The sequence below is a fragment of the Girardinichthys multiradiatus genome, chromosome 13 (assembly GCF_021462225.1).
Source record: "Girardinichthys multiradiatus isolate DD_20200921_A chromosome 13, DD_fGirMul_XY1, whole genome shotgun sequence".
Classification (NCBI taxonomy): Eukaryota; Metazoa; Chordata; class Actinopteri; order Cyprinodontiformes; family Goodeidae; genus Girardinichthys; species Girardinichthys multiradiatus.
Window position 1 is genome coordinate 36,519,869 of NC_061806.1, and position 17,315 is coordinate 36,537,183.

A 17,315-nucleotide genomic window follows, 5' to 3' on the forward strand; every position below is an offset into this window, starting at 1 on the left:
GGGTCATCAGAGCGTCACCACCTAATCATATCAACCGGTAAACATCATCTCTACCTGCCATCTAGGTCACCCAACTCTGGAGTCATGGTCAGTTTTGATGCATTGCACCTGAAATATTATAGCCTACTAAATATTGCATTAAATGACCATTGCAATTGTGGTGTTGCTCACATTGATATTGCAATGGCAACTGTGATTTCACATATTGTGCTACTCTATATAAGACTAAGATTGAGCCCCATACCAACTGCTATGTAAGGTGGAGGATATATGATGCTGTGGCCCTAAATCTCACCCAAAGACCCTAGGAACCTTGTTGGAGGATACAGCACCAAAAACTTTTGAAATACCAAAAACTTTTCAATAAAACTCTGGTGTCCTCTGATAGAAAACGTATGATGGGTTTCACCAGCAGTCCCAAACAGGATAATGATCCAAAACAATACAATACGAACAACAATCTCAGAAACGGTCCACCAAACACAAAAATCAACCTTCAAATTTTATAGGACACTTGTGGGCTGAGCTGAAGAGAGTAGAGTATGATAGATGTCCTCTCTCTGTAAATTTCTACGTTGCGACCTGATATAGTTGAAGACTAAGTGCCGACCTGTCAGCAAACGTTAGTTGTACAAAATATGAATAACATAATGCGCTAGTAATAGTGGCATTGTTGATTAAAAAAATCTAACAAATAAAAAAACTATTTGATTTTTTTCCCTTGCCGAATAAATGCTGCTGCAATAAATGATCATTTATTTAAGACTTTTTCCACATCTTTGACAGGGTTTAATTATGCACTTTTAGGAAAACAGGAACTTCAGAGTTTAAACAGCATCACATCCAGCACGCAGGATTGCATTTTTGCCGCCATTTCTCTGAGACATGGTTTCATATTATTTAGTCTTCTGTTAGCTTTGAATTAAGCAGCATGAAAATGCCAAGGTCACAGTTTTTACATTCTTAACACTCATAGTCTACTTTCAATATTGTCTTGTAAATCTTCTGTATCAAGTTACTGAAAACTGTGAACTACACCATATTGTCAGAAGTACTGGGTCACACCACCAAATCAATGAATTCTCCTCCATGCCTGCAGATGTATAGAGTTTGGTGTGGAGAAACTTCACTGGTCTGCACAGAGTCCTAACATCAACCTTCTTGAACACCTTCGGGATAAATTAGAGCTGTCGCTGCAATGGTGGTTTTCTCATTTAACTATCACCACACTCCTAAACCTTGTGGAAGATGTTTACAGAACAGTTAAAGTTGCTATTGCTGGCAACGGTGGGTCCATCAACAACTTGGACCTTTTAGATTAAGAACAGGATGTCATCAAAGTTCATGTACATGTTAAACTGGACAGACAAAAACTTTTGGCAATATAGTGTATCTTGTCTGACAGCGTTTATAGATAATCTATTATGCAGACTCATTGATCACTTATACTTGTGTTTTTGTGCTTCATGCATGTGGTTGTTAAGGGGCTGGCCAAGGTCAGACTGTTCCAGGATCTCTGCTAAATTATTAGTATCAGTAATTATATGTGCTTTATGAAAGTCTTTGAAAGTTTTATTACAACATTAGTTGTTTATTTCTATTTACGTCTTTGTAATGTTCCTGAGGTTCCTGTAATGTTACTGGCTCCCTGTCTTTTTACCTTCCATAGATCTGAAATCAGTGCATAATATGTCCGGAGCAAGTTGCATTTTCTGTTTTTCAAAGGATGATTGTGCATGTACCAAAGCTTAAGTTGTGCATTTTCACAGGGTTCGAACACAGTATGGAAAAGTCTTCAACCTAGTTTTACCATTCTCAAGGTCTGGATTTGTTTTTTTTTTACTTATTTACTATTTGTTGTCTTCCCATTATGTCTGCCCATTTTTACTTGCTTGTCATCTCACATTGTGCTTGCTTCTCTTTCTTTTCTTCCTTTCTCCCTTCCATATGTTCTTCTTTCTTTCCTCTCATCTTCATTTTTTCCTTGTGCCTTAATTTTTCCCACCCTTTTTACCTGTCTTCCATCTTTTCTTCCTTGTGAACTATTTTCCTGTCCTTCCTTCCTCTCGTCTCTCCATTTTTACTTGTGCCTTTCCTTCCACATTATCTTTGCTTGTTTCCATCTTTTACCCCTTTTGTCCTTCCTTCCTTGAATCCTTTCCTTTTGCGTTCTTCCTTCCTTCCGTCTTTCCTTCCTTCTTCTCGTGTTCTTCCTAGTGTTCCCCATCCCTTATTTCTGTCCCTCTTTCATTCAATGTTTCCCTGCCTGTGACATTTTCTTCATCCATTCCTTGTGTCCCACTTGTCTTTTTTCCTTGCTTCCTATTTTTGTTTCTAGAAGGTTCCTAATATAAAGCCTGCATTCTGTAAAACTGTCTGCTGTAAATTCATAATGGACTTTACTGTTACGTTTGAAATCAAATGTAAAGGCCTGAGAACTCGACAAATGCTCTGAATGGACCCAAGTGCTGAGATCAAACAGGTTGTTATACTTTTATCTGAATAATCTACTAGTAAAACATTATTTTATATTGATGATGTGGTAAAACAGACAAATCTTCATATATCTGTTTATTAAAACAAACTTTAAATAAAACATATTTACATAGATTCAAAATTCTGGACTCGTATAATACACAAAGATCAGTCAGGACAGGTAGCAATATGCTGTAGAAAATAAGGCCGTTGTGGAGAGCCCACCTCTCCACCCAGAATTACTGCAGTCAGTTGGGGATGGTCAGTTTGAAGAATGTGATTGCAGGTTTTTGACAGATCTGGTTTCTTGAAATGTCCTCAGCCGTAGGCGTATTTATCTGTAGGGCCTTTATCAGTTGGAGTCATGTGTCCACTGAGCTTCATTAAAAGCTTCACAATAAGGCCAGCCTAGAAGAGTAGAATAAATAAAGAAGGTCACTTTAAAGATAAAGTTATTCATCTTTAAAGATCAGATTTCATTTTTAATACAGAACACCTCAACCTTGACTGGCATTTCTGGATAAAGTCTTATCTAATTTTTGTGCCTATAACTTTAAAGGTCTTGAGCTACTCAACTTGTGTTACTTTTGTGTTTCCATTTTATTTTTTCAGGTGACCTAAGCAAAGTTCTTCAAGGTTTTCTCTTATTGTGACCTGGTTTTCACTACCTTTTCATGTTTTTTAATGCTCTAATCAGGGGTTCAAAACACTTTTCATGTGAAATTTCCCCACTTATTGATGAATGGATGGAGGGATGTACAGATTGAAGAGAGGAAGGAAGGAAAACTCTGAAAGACATTCAGGTAAAGTCTGAGGAACTACTGATGAAGACCAGCTGAGAACAAAACAAACCAACCAGTGATTTCTGAAAAGTTTCAGTCATAAACCCTTAAACACAAATACAACATTTCAAACCTAAATCCAGCTAAATATATTGATGCCCCGGAGCAGTTACCTGTTTTGTGTGCACAATGAAGTTCATTTTGTTGTCCCCACTGTGGATCTGGAAGTACTGGTCAGCATGTCCGAGCTGCCACATGAATGTGCCATACTCTAAACTGATGAGAAGGACCTGCGACAGGAAAGAAGAAGTTAAACATAACTCCGTATCAAAACAAGCAAACTGCAAAATCTGATGATGGAAAAGAAACCTTGGTCTCCATGTTCATGAGGTGCAGTCCCTTGGTATTGACCCCGACGTACACTCGGATAACTTTGTGGTTGCTCGCGCTGGCCTTGGTGTAGACCTGGCCGGTGAAGAAAGCAGCTCCGTAGGTTGTGATGTCCCAGCAGTTCTGTAAGAAGAGTCTTTGCAGGTGGTGCATCTCTTTGCTCACTCCCTCGCTGGTGCTCAGAGCCTGGGGGAAAAAAGGTGGAGGGTTAGGGAGCAGGCCACATCAGGGAGGAATGAGATTTTCAGACTAAAATGAAATAAATAAATAAAACGTGTACTTTGTATTCATGCAGAATCCTGTTGGTCCAGTGGTATGCTTTGCTTTTCACCTTTGATATCGGCACTATTGATTTCAGATTTTCCTCACTGTTGAAGTAAAACAATTAAATTAGAGTCCCAGGTTCCATAATTTCCCTTTGAATACCGGTAACACACTAGATGATCATGTGATGGGTTGTAACATCTGAAACAATCTTACTTGAGGAAGCCTTGTTTGTGCTTCTTGCTCTCATAGTTGCCATAGATGATCTGCAAGAGGAGGCTGGCCAGAGTTATCAGTTTACTGTCCGGAGCAGGAAAGTAGCCCTTCAGTAGGCAGTGGCGTGCCTCATCAAACAGGATAAGGATGGCGAGCGGATCTTCCACCTTATTTCAAACAGTGGCAGGGTCAAGACATTTCCATACAAGTTGTGTCTCTAGGCTGTAAACAAAGGCTTCCCTCAAACTGTGAGGTACCTTCTTCTCTATTTCAAGAGGCAGTCGGACATCCCTGCGAAGGAAGAGTTGAGGAGTCTCCCTTTGAGGATCCAGCACAGTCAAGTCTGTCACAATCTCCGTCCAGATCCGCAGATGCTGCAGAGGCTTGTGGTACGGCTTCAGCTGCAGGTCTGACATACAAACACACACAATCTTTCCGCTACCTGTTCATGTCAACACTTAAAAATATTTCAAACGAACATAGGACTTCTTTTTTAGCATACGTATCAATATATTAAAGAGAAAACATCTGGCTTTCTATATTGACTGAGCTATCAAAACATGAATATTGGGACTTACGGAGGTTTTCTGAGCAAATCCAAATGGTGAAGTACTGCTGGGTCTCCTGAGAAAGTCGCATGCCCTCCATTATCTGCTGCACAGTTGTGTTGTTGCCATGTTTCAGCTCCACAGAGCGATAGGAGCCATCCATGCGGTATATACGCACCTTCTCATACTGGGGAACACACAAAACCAAGAGTAAAACTTCAGACCTAAAACTGTGTTTGAGGAAACAGCACCATCTAGTGGCTAAGAAGGCATCATTCTTTGTGTACTTGTCCTATTACAATGATGCATTACTTTGTGTAAGTGTTACATTAGTCTGTGATTGTAAATTTACAAAATGAGAAAACGTTCAAGGGATGTAAATTATTTTGTAATAGTTGTTGCTTTTAAAACTGATATTTTCCCTTATAAAACAAATTTTATACAAAAAAGTAGCGAGTATGTGACTTACTGGTTTGCTGTTAGCCTTCCGAAGAAGTTCTATGGTTTCCTCCCATTCATTCTGTTTGTTCTCCTCACACACCTGGAGAGGTGATCTCTTCTGCTGGTCCTCTATGTGCTGCAGAAAGAAAACCGAAGTTTCTATTTAGGTTTACAATAAACATAAAAACAATAGAAGGAGAAGAGGAAGAAACCATTGTTATGAGACAAATCCGCAGCTTCATACCCGATCGATCTCTGTGTGCAGCAGTAGGAGTTTCACTATCTCAGCGTGGCCTCCTCTGGCTGCAAAGTGCAGAGGTGAACTGAGCTGGCCGTTCAGCAGGTTTGGATTACAGTTGCCTTTCTCCAGTAATATTTTTGTTGCCTCCACTTTACCGTGCCTTAAATAAATCCAAAACATGTCAAACTTCAGCATGATTCACCTTAAAGCACAACAAAGCAAGAGACTAGAAAAGATGCTCTGTGAGCTTGACCTACCAGCAGGCATAGTGTATGGGAGCCCAGTGATCGCTATCCAGCTGCTTGACTGAGAAACCGCTGTCGAGGAGCTTAGAAAGCAAGTCTGTGTCTCCTTCACAGGCACTGCGGTGGAGAGGAAAGTCCTCCACCCACTGGTGCTCCCTGGATGAGGGTAAACATAGAAAAAATGGGTGAAACGTAGTGAGGACAGTATTCAGGTTTGCCCTGGAAAGATAAATTTGGTGGTGAATTTTATTATTATTAATGTAGCAAATAAACCCTCACTTGTCTTCTGCCACACAGTTGGGGCCATGCTGCCATTTATCCCTCTTGGGGATTTGAATCTTGGAGTAGTCTGGTGCTCCGAGACCAAAGTAAGGGTTTATGATGACTTTATCCACCTAGAACAAGAGAGAGATTATTTAGGTTCCAATACAGAAAGAAGCTGGCAGGAAAACAGTACCAGGCTTCTATGTGATGAGATCCCTGACCCGGTTAGTGTACTGCAGATCCGAGCCAAACAGAGGATTCAGGATGCACAGGTCTGCCTTCTCCAGGGACATCATTTTGCTCTTGATCTCCAGAGCGGTGTAACCCATGTGCAGACCCTCGTCGCTCAGTTTTCCCTCGCTGCTGTAGGCTGGGTTGTTCACGTTGGTCTTGACTCGCTCAACAGGAGCCGGTCTGAACAGGGCGGGGATGGCGTGAGGGACAGTGTGCTGCTCTGCTAACCATCTGCAGAGATAATGAAGGAAAGGCTCAAGCCAATTTTACCCAGAAACACATCCCAGTGTAGAAAGCTGGATAATGCAGAGGCATCCTTACTTATCTAAAGACAGGAGCATCTTGGAAGTGATGCAGCAGAAATGAGGGCTGGTTTCACTGCAGACACGCATGATGTCTTGGAAACAGTAAAAGCTGGGGCTCCCAGAGTTGTGGATTGGCTTGTTATTATCTGTGCAGGAAGACTCATTAGTCTAGAGCCAGCGCAGCAAAAACTACAGTGTCGTCTACCATTTTGTCATGTGCACTCTACAAATTTGGCCTTTATGGAAGTGGCAAGAAAAAAAAAAACATTGTTTAAAGAAGGCCATAAGAAGTCCCATTTGTATTTTGCCACAAGTCATGTAGGGGACACAGCAAATATGTGGAAGAAGGTCCTCTTCTCAGATGAAACAAAAACTGATCTTTGTGGCCTAAATGCGAAATTCAATGCATGGCGGATAACTTTAACTTGTCATGTGGACCTACCATGTCCACCTTGAAACATGGCAGTGGCAGCATAATGCTGTGGGGACACCTTTCTTCACCAGGGATAGGAAAGCTAGTTAGACCTGATGTGAAAGTGAGGGTAGAGAAATACGGGGCAAAGGAAACCTGTAAGAGGCTTAAGACTGGAGCAAAGGTTCACCTTCTAGTTGTATTTGAGTTTTCTGATATTTGATCAAAAATAAAAGAATCTCTGCACACACTGGATACAGCTGTCAATAATTATTCTGTGCAATGTTTGGTTGTTTCTTTCTATTATCTTTTCCCCCTCATAACTGCTCTGTTTTTCCACCCACACCACCATATCTGTTATCCGACAATACATGAAACCTTCGGATTTTGCGAAAAAAATGTATGAAACAGCATGGTGATGGAACCATCATGCTGTGGGGGTGCTTGTCCTTACAATTTACATGGAAGGTGGTCAGAATAGCAGATGGATGGGGCTTAAAACAGCAAAATGCTGAAAGAAAACATTTTAAAAGCTACAAGACCCTTAAGACAGGAGTGGAGGTTCACCTTCCAGCAGGACAATGACCGTAGAAAGGAATAATAACAAGCTCATAATGAGCTACAACAACATTTAATTTCCCTTTGGGATTAATAAAGTATTTTTGAATTGAATGGGTGAGATCAAAGCCCAATCATTTTCCAGAATGTCCTGGTCAAAATCGAGACCTAATTCCACTTGAGAATCGGATCAAATCCAATCCAAGACTTGAAAATTCATGTTCACAGAAACTCTCCATCCAATCTGACTGAGACTGAGCGACTTTGCAAAGAATTGGTTCTCTAGATGTGCAAATCTGATGGAGACATATCTCAATAATAATATCAGTGAAAGGTCTGTACTCAGGGGTAATACCAATGGAAGCCACACTTAAGATTTTTATTTCTAATACATTTTTTAAAAATCTGTATTCCTTTCCTTCCACTTCAAAATGATGCACTACCTTATGTAGGTCGATCTCATAAAACCGCAGTAAAATACACAGAGGTTGGTGGTCGAAACAGGACAAAATGTGAAAAAGGTCAAGGTACTGTAGGTCTTCCAAAAAAATTTAAGTAAAAGCTATTTTATTCTCACCTTTAATGCTGACTGGCACCACAAAAAGAGAGGCTTCTTTCCCTACATTGTCACCTTCAAGAAGAAAATTCTTCATGTGCACCACACGCTTTCCTGCAAAGCAAAACACCTCAGATGATCTCAGGTTGTTTCAGACCATGTTTTTGTGCAAACATGTCCCAACCTCACCTATGAAGCTTTGGTTATTGGAGATTGGTCTTATTGTTTCATCAACATAATCCAATATGGATTTAGATTTGTCTCCTGGTTTAATCTTTGTCGCCAGAAGGACTTTCTTCCGCTTCTTCTCCTTCCCTTCCAAAGGTACTTCTTTCAACAGGATCTTCACAGAAACCAAAGGAAAAAAACGATTCAGTTAAAAACCATTTAGTTATATCCTTTAACTTTGACAAGAAAAGCAGAATTAGCCAATTTCTCAACATACCTCATAAGCTTTGGCCCTGTACTCCTTCGAAGTCAAGCTGACTTGATTCTTTGGACGAATGACAGCGACATACACGTCTTCTGAGCCGTCCTCGTTGCCCATTGTGCCGTGTTTTCCTCAGACGCAGGTTAACGTCCAACATGGAGGCCAAATACTGTGGAGAGGCATGTCTGAAACAACAGAAAGCATCAAAACTGTGCAGAGAATTTATTAAACATTTAGATAAAACCTAATAAAAGTGGTAAACAAAAAAAACAATGGATTCATTTGTCAATCGACAACTATCTTCGTCATATTGTAATCTGATTATTAGGGAGATGAAATTTTTAATTATTGCATAATTTAATTACATGTTACCATTAATGACTGCTGAATCTACTCCATGTACATTCACATCAAGAAATAAATATTTATGATCGTAATTTTAGCCAAAATCTGGTTTCTGTTCCCTTTTCTTAAGATTAACTTTAAGAGTGATGCTTATAAAGAGCATTTTAAATCAAGCTTCAGCAAAAAGAAACTGGTTTAAAGGACTATACATTTCCCAGCTCCTGGGTTAGATTTACGCTAAAATATTTCCACCTTTTTCTAGTTGTGATTTTAAGATGCTATTGTTTTTCCACTGAAGATAGTTATTTTTTTCCCTGCTTTTTGTTGCTTTTCTGACCTGTGAAGATCAACACAAATTTGCCTTGCTTGAATGACATGTTCTCTTGTTTTTTCCCATTTTGAAGAGTGGATAAGACAAATGTGCCTCTGTGTCATGTCACATTTATACCCCCAGAGACAGAGAAGGTCACATATTACTGCTCAAACGTTCATAGATAATGATCCATTTCCACAAGTGAAAATGTTGTAAAAAATGTCTTGGTTACATTTATTTTTAAGGAATTGTTCGGGGTGCTGGAAATTGTGCACAACTTAAAGTGTTTTCTTGAGATCTTGTGCTCTGTAGGACACTTGTTAGTACCGTTGCCCTGGGGTAAGAAGCCTTGGGTCTTTCTGCATGCAAGTCTGCATGTTCTCCATGTGCATCTGTGGGTTCTCTCCATGTAGTTCGGCTTGCTACCACAGTCCAAAAGCATGCATGGTCGGTTGATCTAAATTGCCTAATGAATATTGGTTTGTTTGTCTTGGGTGTCTCTGTGTTGCCCTGAAAAGGACTGGCGACCTGTCTAAGGTGTACATTGCTTCCTACCCCCATGCAAGCCTGCACAGATAAGCAGGAATAGACAATGGATGGATGGGATTTGATGCAATAGAAACACAAAGTAGTTCTTATTTGTGAAGTGGAAGGAAAATATATATGTTTTTCCTTATTAATACTGATACAGGTGTTAAAACTGTGGTGTGTATTCATATTAGGGGTGCACAGATCGATCAGCTGGCCGATCAATCGGCAATAGGCCAATGCTACACATGAAACTGATCTCATCCAGCAATCGACTAAAGAAACTGGAATGCTCTAAACTTTTCACTTATATGTGATAGAACTATCTCATGTGCAGTTAAAACAAGTTTGTATTGTTCCATGGGTATTGTTCAGTGTTTTTCAATAAAATAAGATTGGACATTGAAGGTGTATTGTGACCTTATAACACCTGACAGTGTCAGTTATAAAAAAAAAAAAACAGTGAAGGCCAAAATATTCAGCCCTTTTTACTGTAAAATCCCAAAGTAAATGAAAGTGCAATAAATAGTCTTTAACATGCTACTTTGTGTTGGTCTATCACATCAAATCCCAGTGAAATCCACTAAAGTTTGTAGCTGTAATACCACAAAATGTAAAAAAAAAAAAAAAAAAAAAGGTTACAGAGGAGTACTTTTGCAAGGTACTATATATGTGGTAAAAAACATTTAAAAATGTTTAGATTCACTGACTAGACCGAGAATTATTTTCAAAAAGTGATCCTGTTCAAAGAGAAACCTTCAGGAAACCATATGAACCACCATTTATCAGGGGTAATTTCGCACAACATGTATAAGAGAATGTATTATACAGAAACAGGTGCAATTATTGCTTTAAACATTTACTTTAATGTATTAAAGCAAAGTCATAAATCACATGGAGTCAAATGTCGTAATTAATATCAACCACAACACAGTCGTTGAGGCTTTTAACGACCTACAAACTACCTTAGTTCTTGCTGATAAATCACTAAAATCTACCTCATAGAGTATAAACATTTTTTGTGCTTTTATTTAGACGTTTCGGGTTTTAAATATTTAATGACACATTAACACAAAGGAGACGAAAATAACCATCAGTAACAGAAACCGACTGAAGTTCAAAGGAAGGTCACGCCCCGGAAACCAGCCTGTTAACTTTAAACTGTTTTCTTACAAATATTTTCTATTCTTGAACACATACTGTCCTGTCAGATGTAGCGTGTTTACATATATTTTCTTGTCACCCAAAAATAAAGTCCAATTTCTCAACTCCATCAGCTTACTTCTTAGCAAGGGGGTGCTACACTCATCGCCCCCAGTTTTCCGCAGTTCAATCAGCTGAAACTTACCGAATCCGCCGATTCTGCGCCTAAAACGGGCCGAGCTTCTCCTTCTCCTCGCCTCTCCGGTGCCTTTCAGTGTGTTTAAATAAGCAAGTCGAGGCCAGGAAGCTACTCCAGGTTACCGACCGGACAGAGCGGAGTTTTTGGCGAGCTTGAAGCAGTTGTAGGCCTTTTCACCGAGGGAAAGGGTGCAGACACAAACAGAGAGAGATCACGTTACGTTTCATGACGGCCAGCAGCAGCGGTTTGTACAACAGTGGCCTCTGGTGGTGAGGTGGAGGCGGTGCAGCAGGATGAGGTACTCTTTTAACCCTAAAACCACCGCAGATTATTAGTTAAAACACTGGAACATTCACATTTAACGTCTTTCTTGGCCAAAAAGGAAACATGTAGTTTTTAAAAAAAAAAAGCAACACTTTTCCGCTACATTGATTCTAAACGTATTAAAATGAACTGTGTAAAAATAATAAAAAAGTGTTTTTATAAGGGCTGCATGGTGGTGCAGTTGGTAGCACTGTTGCCTTGCAACAAGAAGGTCCTGGGTTCAATTCCCTTTCTGCATGGAGTTTGCATGTTCTCCCTGTGCATGTGTAGGTTCTCGCCAGGTACTCTGGCTTCCTCCCACAGTCCAAAGACATGCCTGTTAGGTTAATTGGTCTCTCTAAATTGCCCTTAGGTGTATGAATGAATGTGTGCATGGTTGTATGTGTGTTGCTCTGTGATGGACTGGCGATCTGTCCATGGCCTCTTGCCCATAGACTGCTGGCACTAGCTCCCCATGACCCCCTATGGAATAAGTGGTAGAAAATGACTGACTGATAATTATTTGTTTGGAATACCTTTTTTTATTATTATTATTTCTTACCCTAAAGAGCTAAAATAGCCTCAAACTAGCCTGTTGCTAACTTAGCTTGGCACAGTTGCTAGGCAACCACCAAACACTACAGACAAAAAACAGGAGGTAAACTACCTTAATCTGTAAGTGGAAAGGTAAATGAATAAATAATAAAGGAGCAACTGGTTCCTCATTTTTTAAAGTAGGATGACACAGAAGCTTCTAGTCTATTAAATATATTTTTTATTTTTTTTAAAGATATTTTTTCAGCACTAGGGGCCTTTATTTTTCAATTTTTTGACAGTAGGTAGACAGGAAAGAGGGGTAGAGAGAGGGGGAGACATTCGGTAAATGTCACCGGGTCCAGGACCCGAACCCGGGACAGCCGCCATTCGAGGACTGTAGCCTCTGTATATGGTCGCGCGCTTTCACCCCTACACCACCAGCGCCGCCTGCTTCTAGTCTATTAAGAGCAAACGAAACGTTGAAACCTTGCATATTAAGTTGGATTCTAATCAAACACAGCTGAGCTTCGGAGCATTCATTTATAGGTCTGAAAAAGTGGGTCCCAAATGGGATTGTGCACTATAAATACAGTAATGGCCCCATGTGAGGAACCCAAATGGGTTCTAGATGTGATGTGCAGTTTAAACTGATTTTCTGGCCCAGCTATGACACACATGGTTATCCAATACGGGTAGTATTCAATGAACCTAAAAAAAATACAAAAAGCCACGTAGTACCTGTTCAGCCTGAGAAAAATAGATATGTGTTCTGTATCCACTAACATGTTCCATCATAGCCTTTCATGGTTTTAAATTGTTTTTACTGAGAGATCAGATAAAGCACAGAAGTAGACAGAGATTTCTCCTGCAGTATGGATCATAGAGTAATGTAGGTATGCCCCTCCCCCACCTGGTACTGGACACTGGCAGTTAGCTGGCCAAAGGAGTGCTCCTTGACTTTTCTTTTGCTTACAACAAAGATGCATTTGTCTGTTTGGAAATATTTCCAGTCATGAAAACCATGCACAACGATAGTGTTGGTGGCAGCACTGTTGTGAAACTCCAGTTGGAGAAGTAACATGTCTGTTAAGCAGCTGACTGCAGGTCGGGTGCCTGTGCAGATAGCACAACTATTTAACCAGCTAATACCAGCTTGTTATACCGTCAGCGTTAAAATAAAGAGTAGAAAGGGCCAAAGTTGTAATATTCTGCGCAATTAGCACTTGAAATCTAACATTAAATTCTGCAGGTGTTAATTTTTATGTTAGACTGTAATCTTAAACAGTATCAAAGTAACAATAAAATATCAAAATGATATCTAAATTATTTGATATCATGAAACCGTGGTGTTTTTAACTCAAGCTTATATAATGAGAATGTTGTACAGGCCCAGGCCTAGTTTCATCTTATTAAAAACTCACATACCTAAGAGCAGTTTGGGTTTCCGTATAGCTTACACACCCACATAAAAACAATTATTAATTTATTAACTTTAAAAATAGAAGTTGAGCCTGACATTAACTCACGATGACACTTTTCTTGTATTGTTGCACATCCTTCCAGCCTATTATCACATGTTCAATAATACCAGAAAAATAACTCCAAACTAAGAATATGAGTCATGTATTTTGGTTCCTCCCATATTTTGCAACCAGTTTTTCTTTAACTATATTCAATGGCTGGATTAGGAGTCACTTTTGAGCAAAAGCTGTTTTTATACAACATATGGATGAATGCATTTCTGAGTTTTATCAGCTCTTTGTTAGAAAGGAAGAGTGGTTTTAGGGAGGGAACTCAACAGGATCCTTTCAGATTAAGTGTTTTAGCCAGCTCAAACAGGTTTATGTGCATTTTCTGTCTACAGATTTTATACTGGAGAAAATAACCCAGAAGCCAATACGGAACAACTTAAACAATAATAATTTATTCATTTATTTGAACAGATTGTAGAAAACATCAGCATTTATTGAGATGTGACACCAAGCAGCATACAGTTATATTGGTCATATATGTATATATATATATTTTTAAATATTACATAACTGATTATTTTTCCTGCTGAGATTACAGACTCTTCTCTGTGCTGGTAGCACACCCAGAGACCATCCTTTCTTTGTTGGTCTTTGTTCAGGATGGCTTGTTTTTACACTGACTGAGAACCTGCTGCATCTTCTCCTGGATTTCGTGCACCCTCTTGGCCCACTTCTCACGCACCTCGTCTTCATCGTCCTCAGTAACAGCAGTGTACCCCATCAGTGCGATGAGGCCCATGTGGAAGAGGTGTGCAATGTGAGAGCAGCGACGCTCCATAACTGCATGGTCTCCATCGCAGTTCTCAAGGTACACATCCAGCAGAGGTCTTCCAAACAGCATTTTTGTGCCCATCACTCCACGGTAGAACACATCCAGGCTCATATCTGACTTGTCCCTCTCGTAAATCTTTTCAAAGGTCCCCATGTGCCTCTGGCTGTAGTCCGGGTCTTTCTTCACCTGTGCCACCATTTTGTTGAAGGCATCGTACTGGTGCTTGATGTACTCCTCGTACTTTCCGTATGTTTCATTCACCTCATCAATGCGGACCTTCTTCAGGCATTGCTGGTTTTTCTCGGAGATGCTCTCCAGTTTGGCATGGATTTCCTGGAAGTCCTTGTCCAGTTCGTGGCTCTCATCATCCGTCAGGCCCTTTCTGGCCACACCAACCAGAGAGGAGACGACGCCAAAAATGGGATCGATGGAGGAGGCGAAGGAAGACACCTTCTCCACACAACACAGCACTTTGGCTGCAGTTTTCTTAATTTGTTGAGCATCAGCCATAACTGCAAGTCTTCTTCTACACTGACTCTGCAAGAAAAAAAAAAAATCTTACATTATACAGCGTTGAACTAAATCCATAAGCTGTTTGATGAACGTCTAAATTCTGATTTGCTTCATGTAATTTTTCAATTTAGTGTTGGAATGCAGGGCAAAGGACAATTTCATTTTAATGTGAATGTTTTCTAATGAGTGAGATATTTTCTTCAATATTACAGAAACAATGTAAAATGCAATATTGGAATCTTTACTTAAAATAAACGTCCTTAGAAGAATTTCCTTTTATCATTTTGTAGGTTTACTATTAGTACAGATTTCCCACAAAGTCGTGAAAAGTATGAAATTTGCTTTTATAATTTTATGGAGGCATAAAACAATAGAAAAGAATGATCCTTCTTCTAGTTTCTTAAAAACAAAAATCTGATTATGATAAATCAGATAAATGTGGCAGATCTTAAATTATTTTACAACATTTTTTACAACAAGGAGCTTGATGCACGACCTGGAGAATAATTTGATAGCCTCCCACAAAGTCAAGACAAAGTCAAAAATTGGAAACTATTTTCATCTCCATTTAAGAATATTATAGTTTTTATGCTAAAAAATAAAGTATTTTCATTTAAAGCAGAAAATCCTTTGTTGTTTTTAAACAAAATCATATTCTACTGTAACAGACAGCTGAATAAAGGGCTTTTAACTTGCTAAAAGTTGCTCTAACTACTAAAGAGGCAGAGCGTTTGTCAAAGATATATTGAGAATTTTATGTTAGTATATGAAGATGTTTTTGAAATGAATCTTTTTTTTTATTCCAGCTCACAACCTTTCATGTACATTTAAAGAAATAAATTACCCTAAAATTTCATAAAAACCTGTAGCTGTCATAAGTTTTAGCCCACCACTTAAATATTGGTATCATTTGTGTCTTAGTTTTGCTTTCAGAGGAAACCATAAAATAAAGCAAATAAAGAGGGAGATTTTTTTTTTTAATCAGTCTAATATTTTTATGATGACTAAATAAAAAGCAGCCAGGGACAAATTATTAGGACCTCAATTGCAAATCAAGTTGTATTGGTTCTCTCTCATAGTTTTGGCATTAATCATCCCGCTCAATCTTGTTCTGCTGGAAAAATAACTCAGAAACAACAGTGGGTGTGTCTTCATTTCTATTAACACAAACCAAACTGGAAACAAGATAAGTGCTAACAGGTTTCATGAAACTTCTTCAGCATCTTAAAAACAGCCTCAGGTAGCTGTTGTATGTCGCATTTTTTTAAATGAATATTCTGGATGTGTTTGTTTTCCAGCTCTCATTTCCTGATTTTCCGGGCTGGTCAACGTGACTAAACCTCTCATGCTCCCATCAGTCCCCAGCTGGCTTCTGCTTTCACACAAAGATCCTAAAATCCTTCAGGGCAGAGATAATAGGCCATAGAGGCCCGTCTAGTGTACTCACCAGAGATAAAACTGTTTGTGTCCCGTCCGTCTACAGCAGCCGTCTGACGCTCCTTTCCACCATTTTCCACACTAGTCAGCTAAAGCCAGCCCCTCATTGCCAAATAAGGGTGTACACACCAGGAAGTGACTAGGGGGTTGTCCTGTGCTGATTGGATGAGGAGGACTTCCTTCATAGGCATCAGCAGAGCGTTGGTTGAACTTGAGCTCTAACCACAGGCAATTTGACCTTCTTCATTGCATCTTATTAACTGAAATTTCCCTCATCCTCATACCTAAACTGGGTGACCAGGTTCTAAGGAAATATGTAGTTAGGAGTCATGACAGTACAACATACTTGGTAACCAGTTAACAAATACATTGCGTCTACCCTACAGCAGATTAAAAATCTTCTCATACTTTAGCGTGCATGCTTAATCACAGGATCGCAGTGATGTCATTTTTAATTATGAGTTTCAGAAGATGCTGTTACAGAGCATTAGGATGAGCCAAATCTCTCTCATTTTGTTTCCCTCAACAGCTCTTGTGCATGAACATTTCTACATCGGCATTTGTTGGCATGTAAAATAAATCGTTCATTATGTTGTATTTCGAACTGCGCTTCCATGTGTCAAAATAAGGTGAGATCTTTCCATGTAATCCATGCAACATTTAGTAACTGCTCACAGTTAACTCCATAAAAGTTACAATAAATATCCTTATATCCTTCTGTGTAATCCATGCAATAATTATTAAAACACACAGTAGAAGCAGTGAGGAGAGAAACAAGCATGTTCTCATATTCTGGAGCTGAGAGGCTGGAGAGGCCTGTGTGGAGCCACATATTATCTGCCACATGTGATCTGTCTTATCTTTTACAAAAATATAAACAAGTATATCCAAAGAAATGATGTATGATGATTTTATATTCTTTCACATGTATTGAATAAAATTAGTAATCTTTGATTAACAAGTTAAAAGATGTATGATTGAAATGTGGTTAAGAACTGAGAATTAGAGGAAAAAACATTAAGGTTTGACATTCTCAATCAGCTATATATGAAAGAAATATAACATTAATCATTTGTAAAGCATGAATAAAAAGAATGAAGTGATGGTTTTGCAACTGTGTTTTAAAGTGAATGCTGAAAGCTGAAGAATGAAATGTGTAATACTGTGTAAAGTTTAAAACTGAGCAGTTTAGGGAAAGAACTGAGGATGACAAGGAGTGATGAGAGCCAGCTGCATGCTGACAGCGACGGGAGGATGCGACTGCAGACCAGCGTGGCTATTATTGGCATCTCCAAGGCTGAGAAGCAGAATCAGTAGGTCACAATGACCATG

The 17,315-nt window shown here is 39.2% G+C and overlaps 2 protein-coding genes and 1 long non-coding RNA gene across 3 annotated transcripts; 1 reads left to right on the forward strand and 2 right to left on the reverse strand.

Annotated features, from left to right (window-relative positions):
• Positions 1-2,558: 2,558 nt before the first annotated feature.
• krit1 (KRIT1 ankyrin repeat containing) lies at positions 2,559-11,102 on the reverse strand. The gene is made up of 17 exons (XM_047383694.1): positions 10,896-11,102; positions 8,377-8,546; positions 8,121-8,274; positions 7,953-8,045; positions 6,422-6,551; positions 6,088-6,331; positions 5,882-5,997; positions 5,615-5,758; positions 5,361-5,517; positions 5,145-5,252; positions 4,706-4,862; positions 4,385-4,536; positions 4,128-4,294; positions 3,928-4,015; positions 3,627-3,833; positions 3,431-3,547; positions 2,559-2,883 (listed from the first exon to the last, which is right to left on the reverse strand). The coding sequence occupies exons 2-17, from the start codon at positions 8,476-8,478 to the stop codon at positions 2,794-2,796; spliced, it is 2,226 nt and encodes a 741-aa protein (XP_047239650.1). The 5' UTR covers positions 8,479-8,546; positions 10,896-11,102; the 3' UTR covers positions 2,559-2,793.
• On the forward strand, positions 11,050-13,932 carry LOC124879253. Its single transcript, XR_007040984.1, has 2 exons — positions 11,050-11,187; positions 13,861-13,932. It is a non-coding gene; the product is annotated as an uncharacterized LOC124879253 (long non-coding RNA).
• On the reverse strand, positions 13,634-16,148 carry rpz2 (rapunzel 2). Its single transcript, XM_047383696.1, has 2 exons — positions 15,994-16,148; positions 13,634-14,570 (listed from the first exon to the last, which is right to left on the reverse strand). The coding sequence occupies exon 2, from the start codon at positions 14,541-14,543 to the stop codon at positions 13,857-13,859; it is 687 nt and encodes a 228-aa protein (XP_047239652.1). The 5' UTR covers positions 14,544-14,570; positions 15,994-16,148; the 3' UTR covers positions 13,634-13,856.
• Between the last annotated feature and the right edge of the window lie 1,167 nt (positions 16,149-17,315).